At 56.2% G+C, this 18,086-nt stretch overlaps 2 protein-coding genes across 2 annotated transcripts; one reads left to right on the forward strand and one right to left on the reverse strand.

Moving 5' to 3' along the window:
* The first annotated feature begins 1,039 nt into the window (after positions 1–1,039).
* Positions 1,040–10,016, forward strand: VPS51 (VPS51 subunit of GARP complex). The gene is made up of 10 exons (XM_042785307.1): positions 1,040–1,832; positions 2,563–2,692; positions 2,779–2,925; positions 3,656–3,878; positions 4,698–5,439; positions 6,447–6,665; positions 7,442–7,663; positions 8,083–8,204; positions 8,561–8,648; positions 9,290–10,016. Exons 1-10 carry the CDS (start codon positions 1,632–1,634, stop codon positions 9,548–9,550), a joined length of 2,355 nt encoding a protein of 784 aa, XP_042641241.1. The 5' UTR covers positions 1,040–1,631; the 3' UTR covers positions 9,551–10,016.
* Positions 10,017–11,290: 1,274 nt separating this feature from the next.
* SCGB1C1 (secretoglobin family 1C member 1) lies at positions 11,291–14,605 on the reverse strand. Its single transcript, XM_009974865.3, has 3 exons — positions 13,883–14,605; positions 12,103–12,293; positions 11,291–11,575 (listed from the first exon to the last, which is right to left on the reverse strand). Exons 1-3 carry the CDS (start codon positions 14,073–14,075, stop codon positions 11,552–11,554), a joined length of 408 nt encoding a protein of 135 aa, XP_009973167.3. The 5' UTR covers positions 14,076–14,605; the 3' UTR covers positions 11,291–11,551.
* Positions 14,606–18,086: the final 3,481 nt, after the last annotated feature.

The raw sequence follows: 18,086 nt of genomic DNA on the forward strand, positions 1-18,086 counted from the left end.
TATGAGCAGAGCTGCCCTAGCTCGGAAGGAGCTGGTCTTCATTGCTCTGCAAGATCTGACGGAGCCATTTCAGAAAATAACTGGTGTCTCCAGTATTCTCTCTGAACAAGCGACACTTCGGAAGTTGAGCTGCAGGGGAGAACTGTCTTTAGTATCTTTCTGTGTTGGTCTTGGTACTAAATAGTCCAACTGTTAGTCCATGTTTGACTTGCCTTTGGCCTTTCTTTGCAAAGGAAACCTCTTCCTATTTTTAATGCTTTGCCTCTGATCCTTTGAATTCCTCTAGAACTCAAGAAAAGGATTTTTTAAAATACCTATTTAATTAACCTCAGGAATTTTAAACTGAAGAATTGAAGTTAAAGGTTCTTGAATGTCAGGGGAGTTGTGCCTCGCTCTGATTCCCACCCCAGCACAGCCACGCACTTGGAGGCAGCATTTGCAGGACCCTCCTCCTCCTCCCGCTCCCCGCTTCTCCTGGCGGGTGCCAGTCTTGGTGCCTTCGGGCCTCAGCACACGGGGCCAAGGCTTCAATGCACAAAGGAGGCAGCGTAGGCACTGCCTGGCAATGAATTCCATCGGGAGGGATGACCTGTGTACAGTCTAATTTCAGGAACCGCCTATAGCACCACGTAACCATGCTTGACCCCCTGACACTCAGAGCCACAACATTAGAAAGTTCTTGGAAAAATCGAGTTAGAACATGTAACCTGTAGGCATGTTGCAAAAGAATCCTGCGCTGCAGTGAATATGCTGAGGAAGTGCAAAATCAGAGAAGGAAGAATTCATAATAAGAGTTATTCACAACGGCAGTAACACAGTAGCGGCACACCAGGGTGCAAGATCAAACATAGAACAGCAAGAGCATCGGGACTTGCTCTCTTCCTTCAGCATTTTCTAAACATCTAGTTATTGGAGTAATTTGTTTATTTTGGCTTCAGTGCTCTCCCAGAGTCCTAATATTACAATGTTTTTTCTGAGGCATAAAAATTAGAGCAGATCTCCCTCACACACACACACCCCCAGCTCAAGGTGAATGTACAAAATATTTGGGGGTGTTTTTATTGAAGTGGTAGCAAACCAAGAGCTGGAACTCGCTTGCTCAGGGCAGTTTTGCAGCGCTGTCTAAAGGTGCATCCCCGGATCGTTGCACGCAGAGGGACTTGCACTGTTCCTGACTGCTGGTGCCACCATTAACGCGAGCCAAAGCGCATGGCCTGCAGCCGGGATCGCTGCAGCGACCATGAAACGGGTTCTTCGGTAATGACGGGACACGGTGAGATACCGACCGTGATCGCCCTCTGAATCCACGCGCTCCCAGCGGTTCACTGGGATCATTAGAACGCGGTTAATTGCCTGAAGATGGGATTGCAGGTCTTGGGGCAGCCGGAACAGGGAGGGAGACCCCACAAACAGGACCTCGCTGGGGAGGACCGGGGAGGCCGGAGAGAAAGGGTGCAGGGGCGGGCAGGTCGCACCCCAGCCGTGTTTTTAGGAAGCCCCTGACAGGAACGCCGTCTCGTCCGCGGTGCCCCCGGCCGCCATCACGGGCCGCGCCGGTTGCCGTGGCGACGGGGCCGCCCCGGCGGAAGTGACACAGCGGGGAAGGGCCGGAAGTGGCGGACGGGGCGGCGATGGCGGAGGTGGAGGCGGCGGTGAGCGGGGCCGGCGGCAGCCCCGAGCCCGGCGGCGGCGGCGGCGGCAGCGGGTGGCGGCGGCCCCATGGTCCGCTCCAGCGCTACTACGGGCCGCCCGCGGCCGAGGCGGCCGAGGCGGCCCCGGACCCCGCCGACATCAACGGGCCCCACTTCGACCCGGAAGTTTTCCTGACCAAGGTGACCTTTGACACCGCAGTGACCTCTCCCCCCTCCACCCCTCCGGGGACCCCCCGTACAGGGCGCTCTGGGGACCCTACGGGGGCCCGCAGGTCCCTTGTGGGACCCCTTGAACGGGCCCTGAAGGGATCCAGCTGGGCGGCCCGTGGGCCGGCCTCAGGGGCCCTATAGGGATCTATAGGTGGCCCCTCAGACCCCCCTCCCCCCCCCCCCCCCATGACCCTCAGGGGACCCTGGAAAGGGACTCCAGGGGGACCCTATAGATCTTCTTCCATAGGGGCTCTTTAGGGTACTGTATGTTTCTCTGTGGGGACAGTATTGGGGCCCTCTGGAGCAATTGGGAGGGGACTGGGGGCAATTAGCTCTCCAGAGCGGGCAGTTAGCACTCCTGGGGGGCAGCTGAGGATCCCAGGAGAGCCCCGGAAGGCAGAAGGAGGCTTTTGGGGGACATTTCTACGTCCTAGGAGGGACCGGGGGGGTGGATTTAGGGGGCTGGGGGGCAGTAAGGGCTCTGAGGGGGGCAGCTGGCGATCCTGGGAGGGCACTTTGGGGTTCAGGGGGTGGCTGAGGGTTCCTGAAGGGTTATGGAGGACAGTTAGGACCCCGGGGTGGGGTGGGGGGGCAGTTGGAGGCTCCAGGGGGTAAATTCGGGGACTGTGGGGAGGCCCCACAGTGGGACGGCGGGGGCGGGGAGCGGGGGGGCATTTGTACCACTGTTGTCCCCCTCCAGGTGCGCAGTGAGTGTCCCCTGGGGCAGTTGTTGGCCCGTGAGGCTGCGCTGGGGCGGGAGATCCGTGCCCTCGACAGCGACATGCAGACGCTGCTCTACGAGAACTACAACAAGTTCATTTCGGCCACCGGTGAGCGCCCGGTGGGAGGGGGACTGGGGGGACCTGGGAGTGGGGGGCAGCCGAGGGACCCGGGCCGTCCGGCTCCTTCTCCCCAGACACCATCCGAAAGATGAAGGTCGATTTCCGGCGCATGGAGGCAGAGATGGATGATTTGGCTGCCAACATGGCCGCCATCAGCACCTCCAGCGCCCGCGTCAGCGCCGCGCTGCAGGACCGGCACCGCCGCGGCGCCCAGCTCGCCGGTACGGGGAGTCCGGGGCAGGTCTGGAGGTTGGGGGGTGCCCTGAGGGGTTAGATCGGGGGGTTTGGGGGGCAGATCGTGGGGTTGGGGGGACACTGGAGGTCAGATCTTGTAGGCGGGGGTAGATTGAAGGGGGTTAGGGGGACCCTGGGGGACAGATCTGGGGGATTATGGGGCAGAAATGGGGGGGTGGAGGGCACATAATGGAGGGGAGGGATGAGAGGCAGATCCAGTGGGGTGGGGAGACCCCAGTGGGGCATATCTGGGGGACTGGGGGCAGATTAGAGAGGGTGGGGCTTGAGGGGCAGATCTGGGGGAGTGAAGAGACCCCAGAGGGGCAGATCTGGGGGGCTGGGGGTAGATAACGGAGGGTGTGGGTTGAGGGGCAGATCTGGAGGGTGGGCAGACCCCAGGGGGGGCAGATCTGGGGGACTGGGGAGACCCCATAAGGGCAGATCTTGGGGGCTGGGGGCAGAGATCGGAGGGTGGGGGTTGAGGGGCAGATCTAGGGGGTGGGGGGACCCCAGCGGGGCAGATCTGAGGGTTGAGGGGCAATTCTGAAGAGTGGGCAGACCCCAGGAGGGCAGATCTGGGGTGTGGGCGGACCCCAGGGGGGCAGATCTGGGGTGTGGGTAGACCGCAGCGGGGCGGATCCAGCTCCTGGCCCCACCGCCCTCCTTGCCCCCCACTCCCCCCCTGCCCTGCTGTGCCCCTGACCCCCTGCCCCCCAGGGGTGCAGGCGCTGCTGCGGAAGCTGCAGTCGCTGGTGGAGGTGCCGGGGCGGCTGCGGCGCTGGGCGGCCCCGGGTGCGGAGCCTGCACGGGCCCTGCGCTGCCACGCCCGCGCCCGCGCCGTGCTCCGCCACTACCGTCACCTGCCCTCCTTCCGCGCCATCGAGGACGAGAGCCACGCCATCATGGCCGACCTGGCCCAGCGCCTCCGCGCACGCCTCCGGTGCGTTCCCTCTGGAGCCTACTGATGCTCTGGGAAACAGCCCTTGGAGGGGGGGGTTCACTCTGGAGAGTAATGATGGCCGTTCCACTAAACAGCCTTCTTGGAGGGGTGATGGTGGTTGTGGTACGTTTACTCTGAAGCCTACTGATTAACGGCTGCAGGAGACAACTTTTCAAGGGGTCAGGGGTGTTAAGTCTGGAGCCTAATGATAACAGCACCCAAGAAGCATCGTAGGGATGGGGTCATTTACCCTGGAGCGTACTGATAGCAACCCCAGGAACCATCCCTTGTGTGGATCACTCATGGAGTAAGGGGAGTCATTGTGACCACTACTGAGAGTTTTTAAAAAGTTATGTTGTACGGGGCTTTTCTCATGTGTTTATGGTAAAGGTGTAATTCTGGAACCTACGGAGGAATTTTAGTGATTGTCACTATTACTGTAAATTCTGGAACCTCTGAGGAATTTTAGTGATTGTCACTATTTTTGTAAATTCTGGAACCTCTGAGGAGTTTTCATGGTTTTCACTATTGTAAACTCTGGAACCTCTGAGGAATTATCATGATTTTCACTGTTATTGTAAACTCTGGAACCTACTGATGATCTTTAGTTTGTTTTATATTACTAAATCCACTGTTAACTTTGGAATATGATGATGCTATTAGGTATAGGTTTTTTCCCTTTTGTTTTTTGAAATACTGCTTACTCTGAAGCCTACTGACAACTCTTATTGCTCGCTCCATGTTTTCTTGCCGTGCCACTGTTCACCCCCGAACCTCCCAGCATCCCCAGGTAACCCCCTCGTCTCTCCCACCCCCCAGGGACGACACCTTGGACCCCAAGGAGCTCACCGAGTGCGTGGAGATGCTGTTGCAGCTGGAAGAGCCGCCTGAGGAGCTGTGTGAGGAATTCCTGAGCCACGCCAGCGCCCGCCTCGAGGCCGAGCTGGCAGCGCTGGAGGCCGAGCTGCCCCCGGCCGCCCCCTCCGGCACCGCCGCCACGCCGCCCCCCGCCTCCGACATCCTCGACTTCGTCGACCGCGGCAGCTCGGCCTTCGTGGGCAACCTGTGCCTGCTCGCCGCCTCGTACCGCAGCCTCTTCGAGGGGCGCCCGGGGGCGGGGGGCGGCCGCCTGGAAGCCTTCGCCGCCGCCCTCACCGCCCGCTACTTCGAGCTGTTGGAGCGGCGGCTGGCGCTGGAGCGGGGCCTGGGTGACACCTCGCTGCTGGTGCGGGCGCTCGACCGCTTCCACCGCCGCCTCCGCGCCCTCCTCGAGCTGCTGCCCGCGGCCGGGGCCGAGGCGGGCGCGGCGCTGGTGGCCCGGGCTGCGCGCGAGCGGGTGGACCGCTACCTGCGGGCGCTCCAGACCTTCTTCCTGGGGTGCCTGGGCGACGTGCGCCAGGCGCTGGCCGCCCCCCGGCCCCCCGGCAAGGAGGGTCCCGGCCTGCCCGACCTCCTGGCCACGCTCGCCGCCTCCATCCTCGGGCAGCTCAAGGCCGTCCTGGCCTACGTGCAGCTCTTCACCGCCAAGGACGTCGCCTTCGCCAGCCTGCCCTACTTCAAGGTGGGCTGTGGGGCGGTGTGGGGAGTCGTGGGGGGTGGCGTGGGGCAGTTTGGGGTGGCGTGGGGCAGTTTGGGGGGGGGGGGGGTCACCTGCGGTGGCATGGGGCAGTTGGGTGTCGCTGGGGGTGGCGTGGGGCAATGGGAGTTGTGGGGGTGGTGTTGGGGCAGTTTGGGGTGTCGCTGGGGGTGGCGTGGGGCAGTTTGGGGTGTCGCTGGGGGTGGCGTGGGGCAGTGGGAGTCGCTGGGGATGGCATGGGGCAGTTTGGGGAGTCACGGGGGGTGGCATGGGGCAATTTGGGGGGTCACCTGCGGTGGCATGGTGCAGTCAGGTATCGCTGGGGGTGGCGTGGGGCAGTTTGGGGAGTCACAGGAGGCGTTTGATGGGTCAGTGGGGAAGTTTGGGGTGTCACTGGGGATGGCGTGGGGCAGTGGGAGTCGCTGGGGATGGCATGGGGCAGTTTGGGGAGTCACAGGGGGTGGCGTGGGGCAGTTTGGGGGTCACCTGCAGTGGCATGGGGCAGTGGGAGTCGCTGGGGGTGGCTTGGGGCAATGGGAGTTGTGGGGGTGGCATGGGGCAGTTTGGGGTGTCGCTGGGGGTGGCGTGGGGCAGTTTGGGGAGTCACGGGGGTGGCATGGGGCAGTTTGGGGTGTCACTGGGGATGGGGTGTGGCAGTGGGAGTCGCTGGGAGTGACGTGGGGCAGTTTGGGGGGTCTCTGGGGGTGGTGCGGGGCAGTTTGGGGAGTCGCTTGGGGTGGCGTGGGGCAGTTCGGGGGGTCACAGGGAGCGTTTGATGGGTCACTGGGACAATCTGGGTTGGCACAGGGTTGTTTGCGGGTTGCACAGGGCAGGTTGGGGTTCACACAAGGCCGCTTGTGGGAGTCACGGGTTGCACAGGGTGGTTTGGGGCCCACTGGGGCACTTGGGAGCTTGTACGGGGTCATTTCGGGGTTTGGGGGGCCCCAGGGTGGTATTTTTGGAGTGTAGCCCCCCCTTGTTTTTGGTCACAGGGGGAGTTCTGCGTGGAGGCGGTGCGCGAAGGGCTGGTGGTGGCCTTTGTGCGCTGGCTCTGCCGCACTGCCCGGGGCTTCGCCGATGGCCCAGCGGAGCGGGGGGCCCCCGCAGCACCCCCGGCCCTCCTGCTGCTCCTTGCACGGCTCTGCCTTGACTATGAGGCCACCACTGTCAGCTACATCCTCACTCTCACCGATGAGCAGTTTCCCCCCCAAGTGAGCCCCCAAAACTGCCCCAGTTGTCCCCAAAATGGCCCTAAGGAGACCTTGAATGTCCCTCCCCAAGGTGTCACAACATGGCTCTGCACCCAGCATCCACTCGGGACACAGTGGTGGGTTCCATGGTGTGCGTGGAGGCGTGGGTACCTTCCTTCTCTCTGTGTCCCCCAAAACACCCCGGAGTGAACCCAAAATGGTCTGTTTGTCCCAAAAATGGCCCCAAGGGGGTTCCAGATGGCCCCGTGGGACCTCAAATGGCCCCAAGTTCCTCTGTGGCCCCGTGGCCACCCAGGTGTGGTGGTGTGTGTGAAGGTATGGGGATCTTCCTTCTGTCTTTGTGTGCCTCCAACTGTCTCTGAGGGACGCCAAAATGTCCATGAGTGGCCCCGCTGTGGCCCCGTGTCCATCCAGGATATGACCCTGGTCCTTAACCTGTGCCAGTGTCTCCCACATGTCCCCAGGGGAACCTCGACGTGTCCTCGAGGAGCTTTTGCATGTCCCTAGGTCCCCCCAGATGCCCCATGGGTGTGAGGATGGCAGCGATGCTGCCACAGGTGGGGTGGCCCAGAGAGCATCCCGTGTGTCTCCTGATGTTCCCGTCTCCCCAGGACATCAGATGTTGGGGGCACAGGGGCCATCCCCCCCCCACACACACATGTCCCCATGTCCCTTGTATCCCCCAGCCCACAGGGGCCGGTGGTGGCAGCGCTGTACGCGGAGGGGTGGGGGGTGTTCCTACACGTCCCCACACGTCTCTTCCCTTGCACCCCCAGGACACGGGCCCGGCGGTGACACCGGGACCGGCGCTGTGCGCGGAGGCGCGGGGGGCGGCGCAGCGGCTGCTCGACCACTACGTGCAGGTCCAGGGCGCCGCGGTGGCGCAGATGCTTCGGAAGAGCGTCGAGACACGAGACTGGCTGGGCACCGTCGAGCCCCGCAACGTTCGGGCCGTCATGAAGCGCGTGGTCGAGGACATCACCGCCATCGACGTCCAGGTTGGGGCAACACCTGGAGCCCAGAGGGGCTGGGGGGTGGGGTGGGGGGCCTGAAGTCCCCTGGGGGATCCCAGAGGGTCCCTGGAGAGGCCCTGAGGTCCCCGTAAGGTCCTTGAGGACTTTAGGAAGTCCCCAGAGGGCCTCTTCAGGGGTCCCTGAAGTCCCTTGGGGGGGTCCCAGAGGGTCCTTGGCAGACTTGGGAGTACCAGAGGGTCCTGGGGTGGGGGTTGAAGTCCTTGAAGGGTCAAGAGGGGATGCCCGAGGTCCCCATGTGGTCCCTGAGGATCTTTGGGGGGTTGCAGAAGGGTTTGGGAGGGTCACAGAGGATTTGAGGTATCCTGGGTGGTTTTGAGGAGGGTTCCAGAGGGTATTTTGGGTGGACTCTGGGGTGGCAGCACTGAGAGGGTGTGGTGCCGCAGGTGGGGCAGCTCTTCGAGGAGGGGGTGCGGCGGGCACAGAGCAGCGACTCGAGCCGGCGCGCCTTCTCCGTGTACAGCAGCTCGCGGGCCCCCGGGCGCTACGCCCCCAGCTACACCCCCAGGTCAGCCCTGTCACCCAGGCCACCTCTCGGCCACCCCTGGGCCTTCCCTGGTCACCCCGCACTCCCTGTCACCCCTGCAGAAACTATGACATCTTCCCCGTGACCCTCTTCATGTCCCCAAACTGTCTCGTCTCTCCGTGTCCTTGACCATCCCCACGTTCCCTGACTGTCCCCACATCCACTGCCCATCTTCATGTTCCCCTGTCTTTGTGTCCCCAAACCGCCCCTGCATCCTCTGACCATCTCGGTGTCCCCATCCCCATGTCCCCTGGCAGTCCCTGTGTCCCTGTCCCCACATCCCTTGGCTTTCTCAAACACTTGCCTGTCCCTGACTGTCCTGCTGTTCCCATCCTCAGTGCCCCCATGGATACCCACCTGCTCAGCAACATCCAGAAGCTTTTCTCCGAACGCATTGACATCTTCAGCCCCGTTGAGTTCAACAAGGTGAGGCCACGGCGACACCCCTGTGTCCCCAAGGTCCCTAAACTGCCCACCTTCCTGGCTGCCACGTGTCCCTGGTGTCCCCATGACGCAGGTGCTGGGTCCTAGGGGGTCCCCAAGGAGCTGATGACAGGGGTGTTGCCACTGTCCCCTGATGCGCCCCAGTCCTAGGTGTCGGGACGCAGGGGGTCCCTGTGGCTGATGACCAGGGCGAGGGTGTCCCCGTGTCCCTGTGCTGACTTGACTTGGGGCCTCCCTGTGTTCCCAACAGCCAGGCCCAGGGTGTCCCCATCCCCCCTGTGCCACGTGTCCCCCGTGTCCAGGCTTGGGAGTGGCAGCTGGGACAAGGGTGTCCCTCGTGTCACCCACATGCCCATGCTGATGAGACTTGGGGCCTCCCTGCACTTGAAGAATCCAGGCCGAAGGGGCCCCCGTTCCCCCGTGCCACGTGTCCCCAGTGCCCCCACATCCCGTGTGTCAGGACTCAGGAGATCCCTGGGGACTGGTGGCCAGGGTGAGAGTATCCTAGGAGCTGATGGCCTGGAGAGGGGTGTCCCCAGTGTCCCCACAACCCCGTGCAGATGTGGCTCGGGGCCTTCCTGCCCTGGGGGCATCCCTGTGCCACGTGTCCCTGCTGTCCCCAGGTGTCGGTGCTGACGGGGATCATCAAGATCAGCCTAAAGACGCTGCTGGAATGCGTGCGGCTGCGGACCCTGGGGCGCTTCGGGCTGCAGCAGGTGCAGGTGGACGGCCACTACCTGCAGCTCTACCTCTGGCGCTTCGCCGCCGACGAGCGGGTGGTGCAGGGGCTGCTGGACGAGGTGGCCGCCAGCGCCGCCCACCGCTGCCTCGACCCCGTCCCCATGGAGCACAGCGTCGTGGAGCTCATCTGCGAGCGCGGGTAGGACGTGGGGACACGGCGGGGGGCAGGGGTTGATGGACAGGACCTGGTGTCACAGAGCAGGGGGACGCGGGACGTGTCTGAGGTCCTGTTAAACATCTGGGGCCCGACGTGTACCCCGTGAGTCCCCACACATACATGGGGACACTCCATGCATCCTCCTCCCCCCCACAGCAACACACAAGGACGTCCCATGTCCCCACACACATCAACATTCAGGGACCTCCCCTGTCTCCACGCTGGGTCACCCCATGTCATCAACCCCCACAGCCCTGGTAACACCCCACATTGTTTCCCCCCACCCCAGTGCCAACCTTAACACGTGCTGAGACCCCACGTTGTCCCTACGGCCCCAGTGACACATCATGTCGTTCCCCCCACCTTGGTGACATCCCCTCGTGCTTGGGAACACCCTGGGCACAGCCCCTTTGTCACCCTTGGGACAATAAATAAAATATGTATGAGCTGTGTGTGGCATCCCCTGCCTGTGCCTGGGGTGGGGACGGGACACACCAGGGACAGACACCTGGGTCCTTGGGAGGGAGTGTAGGGGGGATGTGTAGGGATGGAGGGTGGTCACCAAGAAGCCCCTTGGCCACCTGCATCCCCGTGGGGAGGGGGGCATACCCAACCCTTTGCACAAGTACCCTTGTCCCCCGCCAAACCCTTGCACAAGCACCCTGTGTGCACCCAGTGCCTTGCACGAGCACCCAGGGAGCATCTGGCTGCTCGTACGAGCGACTTGGGGGCACCTCGTGCCTTGTCCAGCCCCACAGGAGCAGCCAGGGCCCTCCCAGCCACCTCTCAGCACCCAGGGCCTTGCACAAGTTTGAAGGGGGGGGGGGGGGGGCTGCCTCCCTGCACACCTCTGCTGGCTGCTGGGCCAGTGCAGCCCCTGCCCATCGCTGCCAGGGCCCCCACGGGGGTCCTGGGGTGCCCAGGGTTGAGGGGGGGAGGAACAGGAGCAGGGCCCGGGGCACGGGTAATGCCCTGGGTGTGCATCTGGGGAAGGGCTGAGCTGGAGAAGCATCCCTCTGAGCACCAGCCCTGGAAAAAGGGATTCCCCACCGCCGGGCTGGGATTCGGGTGTCCCCAGGGGTGGGCACAGCTGGCGCAGCAGCAAGTTGTACACGGAATCAAGTCCCCAAGCTGTCAAGAGTTGGGGTGCTAAGGGTCCCCCCCAGCACTTGAACCGCAGCGGCGCGGGCTTCCCACAGAGCCTCGGGCATGGGGTCCTGCACGAGCTGCAGGTGGGCATCTGCCCCACCCGTGACCTCCGTGGCTGCAGGGCACAGCCCACCCTCTCACACAGGGGGGGCAGCAGGTGGTGCTTTTATTTCCTCACTACCCAAATCAGCGGCAGTTCATTACACTAATTTCCCCCAGCTGAATCTGGTTTGCTCATTTCGCCCGTTTTGTCTCCACCCATGAGCTCTGTCACCTTGCTTGCTGCTGCCGCCCTGGTGAGGGTGGATTGTGGTCCAAGGTGAGTTTTGGATCCATTGCTATCAAAACTACTGCATTTACTTAGAAAAATGGTCAATGATTGGAAAAAGCTGCTTTTGGTTGAGGACATGATTCCCTCAGGTAATTCAGACTTAAATTGCTGACCCGTGTGTGTGGGATGTGTGTTGTGAGTGAGTCAGTAGATGTATGTAATAGTGTTGATTTTGTTTAGACTTTCTCCAAACAAGCAGCATCTTGTCCTAAGGGTAGTAAGGAGGAAGAAGGACTTTTATTTATAAAAAACAGATAACAGAAATAATTTTAAAACATCATCTGAATTTTATTTAGAACTTAAATGTTATCTCTAAAGAAATAAGATCTAAAATAGACTGGAAGGTGACAGGGTGTAGTACTCAGCATGCAGTTTAGAAAAAAAAAGCTGGCAGCATCCTGGTTCTCTCCATTTTTTGTATTTGTTGTTTTCATGGAGGCTTTGGATATGCGAAGCTGGAAGTCATGGAGAAATGTTGTCAGCAGCTGGGTCAAATATTTTGTTGGTTTAAGCCTCTGTCCGAACAAGCTTCTGAAACAGAAAGAGCAGTGAACGTAGTATGCCAGGACACAAAGCTGCAGAGAAAAGCCAGGCTCACCCAGGGTACTGGAGCCAAATCCTGAAGCGATGAGCTCTGGCAGGCCCGGGGCGAGGACCGAGGGTGCTGGTGCTCCCCGGGCCAGGGCCCGTCCCGAGCGAACACCGGCACAGAGCGAGCGTGTTGCACGCCCGAGTCCCTCTTGCTGTTACCTAGAAATTTTCCTTCATCTTGGCTCCATTCCTAAGAACACGCCTGCATGAAGCAGGTGCCTCTTCCACGGGGGGAGTTGGCATCTCCATCAGTTCTAGCCAGTAAGAAAAAAATCATTGTATTTGCTGTAGAGACCAGCTTTTGTTTAACAATCTCTCAAAGCACTCGGAAGCTTTGTGCTGGTATGCAGCCAAACCTGAGGCTGAGGGATGCTTAAGTTAAAGTATTTGGGTGCTTTTTGTCCAGAATCTGGTACAAGGCTACACAGTTATAGACATTTACAACAATGATAAAAAGAGTGAATTACCAGCAGATCAATGAGGGCCTTTACGTGCTTGGGGGAAAGCTCGTTGATACAGTCCTTTAATGCAGTCAAAGCAGCTCTAGTCAAATCATCGACTTCGTACTGAGAAATTGGGCCGGTGTAGAGCTGTTCCGCAGGGCCTTCGAGAAGTGTCTGGAGAAACCTGGGGACAACCTTGTGAGCAGAGCTGGCTCCTGGAGCGTGAAAGACCAAGTGGAGCGCAGTGAACAAACCTTTCGCTCGCTCAGGTTCGGCTTCTTCTACCCCTCAACCCCCTCCATCCCAGTAACGACACACAACTCACACTGGGGTTTTGCTGGGCGTGTTCTCAGCTCTGCGGGGTGTTTTTTTAAAGCTTTGAAAGAAATGGGCTGCCACTGCAGGAGCTGCGCTGTTGCACGGGCCCCGTGGTGGAATCCCACCATTATGGGTGAGCTGCTGCCTGCCTGGTCCTCAGCCCCCTCCTCGCCCCTCTGAATTGTCAGCATTCTAGATGAAAGTAAACTGAAAATGTTTCTGCATTCTTAATCTCTTTTCTTCAAGTCCAAATCTTGTCGCCATCTGATGTTGCTGCCTACACAACTGCCCACAAAGGCTGATTCTGAATTTATGCTTAACCTGCTGTTCTTCCAAGACCTTGATAGGTTTCCCAGGGATACTCATGCAATCTGATCTCCTTTCCATATTCTCGTATGAATGGTCTTGATTTATTCACTGAGCCTTGATTTGAAAAAAATAATCAGGTTTCAACGTTCCATCCCTTCTAGTAAAATTCTGGGGGTTTTTTTCTCCTTTAATTATCATCCCTGTTCTGAATTTATAAGATTTAATGTGAGAGTCACAATGATTAAAATCCATATTCTTTACCTGCTTTTATGAAATCACTTGGTCCTTCAGCTGATAACTTAGACTGTCTTATCAGTGTACAGCATATTCCTGATCACCCTGCTGTTTCTCTTACTCTAATTGCACATAACGATATTCTTGGTTAATAACCTCAGAGGAATTAATCAGGCTGTGAGTTTACCACTGCCCCCTCAACGTGTTGAATTACGTTGCCTCTGTTTTCATACACATTTTCATCTTCCGAGTTTACTGCTTTCTCCATATTTATTTTCTGTTTTCTGGCATTTTGTCATCAACGTTGCTTCTGATTAGGCACCTTTGTGAGCTCAGGAAGCCAAGCCTAGAGGTGATGTTAGGTAATGGTAGTAGTTACCCATCAGTAAATAACAGAGTACTGGTGGGTTCATTTTGCTTAAGGTTAAGTCTCCACACCTGAACTAGTCCCTGGAAGTAGGAGGACAGACGATCTAATCTCGTGTAGGTGCCTGTGCTGCCACAGACTAGCCCAATCCTTCGATTCAGAGAAGGGCCGGGGTGAGCACTCAAACACACCAGAGACCGAATTTAGTCAGATGAACCCAACTGTAAGTGTCCAAGCAAAAAAAATCTCAAGAGACCTTACATAAGCTGCTGTGATTAGTATTTTCTTGGAGGCCGGGTACCTAAATCTCCCTGTCATCACCAGAAGTCTGCAGTGGGAATCAAGGGAACATCATTTCTGCCAGCAGGGACACAGCACTCTTTCTCTGCAAATTTTAAACGAGGCATCAGGATGCTTTTCAGTTGCTTCCTAGAGTGGTTTTCACCAGGTGTTTAAATGGTGTTCTGAATAGTTTGAATACTTGGTGCAGAAGTTTGAGTTCATGGTTATTTTAAAAAAAAAAAAAAAAAAAAAAAAAAAAAAAAAAGTCCTATTTTTGTAATTGGCAAAACTTACCAAGGGAGCCGCAGAGCACCGTGGTGATGAGCAGAGCAACAGTCAGCTTCAGAGCGGCGCGTGCCATTTTCTGTACGTTGTGTGTTGAGCTGTGAAGGGCAGCAAGTGTCCTTTGCAACGGAGCGCAGGAGGGCTGGGGTATATATGTGGGGAATTGTGCAATGTGATGGAAGGAGCGGGCCCAGCAGGTCATGCAGCTGCACTAAAACTGGGTCCAGGTCATGCTTGTTTATGAAGTGGACCGGTGAAAAATGCGGGTGACCTCTGCTTCCATCAACTGCTGTCAGTGGACCTGGAACAGTGAACACAGTGCTCTGTTCGTGCGAGTTCGCGCTGACATGACGTGGGGGATGGATGGGCCTGGAGCTCGGCACGAGGGCTGAGATTGCTCTGTCCTGGCAAGATGCAGCACTGCGAAATCAGCGGGCAATAAACTGCATCGAGCCGTTTTACCCAAGGCACTTTCGAGCACATTTATTCCAGGTTTCTGATGTGATTTCATGCAGAACTGCCGCCACTTTTATTGCATAATTACTCTTCTATTGTTTTCCCTGTTTCTCTTCTGTAATTCCAATTCTGCAGGGACTGACATGTCTTTAAAAGCATCACGAACTGTGATCCATAAATTTATATGTATATATATATTTAAAAAAAAAAAAAAAGTAGCATGAATGAAAATAACCACACATTTAGGAATAATGAAGAATATCTTTAATAGCTTCTTTGCTACAGCTTTTCAGCTGCTCTTGGCCAAGTGTGCACTTTTGAGGCATGGAGAAATTGCCTCCATAAACTCCGAACTGGCAGCTGAATCAGATATGTTGATGATCTTTGCAATAATATCACAGTGTCACTCCTGAACTTAAAAAAAGTGAAGCACGTTTTCAAGGTCAAAATTAAGCGCCTGTGGGAGCAGCTGGAGCAACGTTCAGCACAAGTGGCTGATTCTTGAGTTGCAGACGTAGCCCTGCGGGCCGGCAGCCAGGAAGGGTTGGTGGCCCCCTGAACGTGCCCTCCCCGTGGGGAAAGCCCAACCGATTTTTCATTCTGTCCCAGGCTTCACATGGCTGGAAAAGCTCCTGGCACATGCGTGGACCCCATGGGAGCCCAAAGGTGGACGGGGCAAGGAGGTGGGGAGAGAGATCAGATCCATGGACCTTCCCAGTAAGATGCGAGCTGTTAATGACTGTGTGGCACTGTGTTCTGCTAACTTAGCAAAACCTACAACTACCCTGATGGAAGGGAAGCAGAAACGGCAGTGTGTCTTGGAACAAAATGAGAGAGGAGAAAGGGAGGGTCTTTTTGTGGACATGGGGATATCCTCCCTTCTGACTCCTTCTTGCTAAAAGAGGGAAGTGTGAGAGCCTCCCCTGGAAACGTCAGGAGATGCTTTCTGCAAAAGAAAGTGCTCTGCGTGGTTAACACGTGTCATGATCAACCCTCCTGGGGTTAGGATTTCATCTGATGGCTCTGGGGTACTAGGGAATGCTGCACACTCGGCATATCCTCGCTGTGAGAAAGAGGCAGTAGATTTTACAAGGCCACATCTTCAGCTGAAAAAATAGTGTAATGCAGTAAATAAAATGGGAAGGGGATGGGGTGGCTTTTTTGAATGATTCAGCTACCACACATACAAGCTATGACTGTAAAATGACATGACAATGCTATTACAAAGACTAAACGTTTCCCCCTATCTTCTTCCCCTCGCAAGCATCAGAAAAGTGTCTTATCTCTGAGATCTTACCTATTCCATGTGCAACCAAAAGCATTTGAAAGAAACACTTATCTTCCTGCTTTACCACTTGATCCCTTTTTGTATCTGTGCTGAATAGCTGTTCTGAGATCCCCCACCTGGATTCGTCCGCGTAGTCGTGCGTAACTTTATATCTCAGGTTGTTCTTTTGTCATTACCCCTTGTTTTTAGCAGAGGGTTTCAAAGTCCATCGGCACTCAAGGAAAATGTGATGAAGTAGCGGGGGGCCTGAAAGATAACGGGTCCTCCACTTCCCTCTTAAAACATTAAGTAGTTGGGGGGGGGGTGTCCAAAGCCTCAAGGGATTATTCAAGGACATAGTTTATTTTCAGATGGGTGTGAAGAACTATATAAACTGTGAATACCTGTGGACCTTTATATAGGACTGTAAAAATGTATTTTTTCAATTTTTTACGATGTGAAGTTGATTGTTTAGGTGACTACAGTACTGAAGTATGAAATTATAATATAAAATTCCTTCCTGAAAAATATTCTCATTAGTTTTTCATGCCATTTTGGGGGCAGGTTGGCAGTAAAGTCGTAAGCTGGCTTAGAGAGCGTTAACCAAGTCCTGAGATTCATTCTCCAGGGGGGTTTTCCCTCTCCTGCGGTTCACCAAGCATCCCCTGGCCACAGCAGAGAAGCGCAGAGGAGCCCTTGAACTCCCCGAGGCTGATAGTTAATGCACGCGAGGAGATGGGTAACAGCGTGGGTGTCTCGGGAGCTGGAATCAAAGTTCTGTGGACCGTAAGAAAATGTGGCAGACACAGAAGTGAGCAAAGCAGCAGCACCTACAGGCTATATTCAATTTAGGGACCAGTCCTGTGATTTGGACAGACGTGATCAGCTGTTGCTTACCTGGACCTCAGGTGTGAAGCGTTGGGTGCTGGAGACCCCTTGGCTGCCCTTGCTCAGGTGGGTGGCTCGGGAGGGGTTTGCAAAGGCCGCTGTTGTACCCTTCCCCTCAGTGCTGGGGTCTATTTGCCTAGGGTTATTTTTCCAATTTAAATTAGGAGACTGGGGGCTTCTCTGTTTTGTGCTCCAACAAGTCTGTATGAGTTAGAAATTCTTAGAGTACAGAAAAGCTCCTTCACCACTTTTTGAGGACAACCACAGAGAGGAACGAACAAAGAGCCGTTTGGGGCAGGCTGTGTACTGAGTGCTCTGGATAACACGCTAAAGCATTTCTCTGCAGCACAAGTGGAAGCCACACAGTCCTCGGGATGTTTTTATCTGTTGTAAACATGGAATTTCTTGGCAGAGAATTTCAGAGAAGGGGAAAGGGGTTTTATTTTCCTGTTCACGTAGAAAATGGATTCTGTTTAGGTCGGAGCGAGCAGAGGCTGTCGGCACCATCAGCCTGTGCATGGCAGGACCACGGGAGATGTGGGAATAGTGCTGGGAGCTCCAAGGGGTCTTACTGGCTGCTTGGCTTCAGTGTTCTTGCTTATTCATGGTGCTTTAAAAGAAAGAAGTATTTGGCTGTTGAAATAACGGGCATGGTGTCAGAAGGCATCTCCTGCAGCCTTGTACCTGTGGCTTTGCTCCCCTCGCAGCGTCGCTGCTGGAGGCAGCCCCAGCCGGGACACCGATCGCCTTTCGCTCGGGGGGGCTGGCCACCTGGGAGCAAAAGGACAGAAAAACATAGCAGAATTCCCAAAGCACGGGCTAAGTCCACGCTTTGTGTTGTGATCGTTCAGTTTCTAAGCTGCAAGTTTAAGGAATTCAATTTGAAAAGCTCCGAGGAGGTTTTACCACCAGCTGTCCTGGCAAGAGCTTGTCCTGATTTTTGCATCCCTGGAGTTGATCCCACTGGGAGTGAACAAGGGTGTCCTAGAAAATGAGGTATTTTTTTCATGTTCTTCTGGTTTTAAACAAAGAATGTCTATAATTCTGTTTTAAAAGAGTGTGAGTTTCAGATTTGCCTCAATTACTGACAAGCAGCTTAATAAGTTCTGTGATGAATGGGAGGGGAGTACATCCTTTCATGGCGCACGCATCCTATTATTATGTTCATGCTGGAACTATGACAGTAAATACCCCCATTGCCGTGACAGGGACACAGCAGCGCTGTGGGATGGTGGCACCGCACTCAACCCGTGTGGTTTTCTTGCTTTGAACATGTTCTTATTCTGAGCGTGGGCAATTCTCTGGGCACAGGTTGTGCAGAGAGCTTTCGGAGTGTCCCTCCCTTGGAGACGCTCCCTGTGCTACCAACAATGCTCTCTCCTATTACAAGTGATCTAAGGAAAGAGAGTGCTTGGCATTTGCTTTGTTAAAATTCTATAACATTTTTCTTCAAGAATGACTCCTGTTTTCATTGAGCATGACTTGGTAAATTGAATGACAACTGCAGTGGCATTGCACTTGTTCACCTGATAACTGTAGATGTTAGCATATATACATTTCAGTAGCTGCTTGTGTCACATGAGTTATACACTTGGTAAGGGC

Source organism: Tyto alba, unplaced genomic scaffold (genome assembly GCF_018691265.1).
Source record: "Tyto alba isolate M040663 unplaced genomic scaffold, T.alba_DEE_v4.0 Super-Scaffold_8, whole genome shotgun sequence".
Taxonomy (NCBI): domain Eukaryota; kingdom Metazoa; phylum Chordata; class Aves; order Strigiformes; family Tytonidae; genus Tyto; species Tyto alba.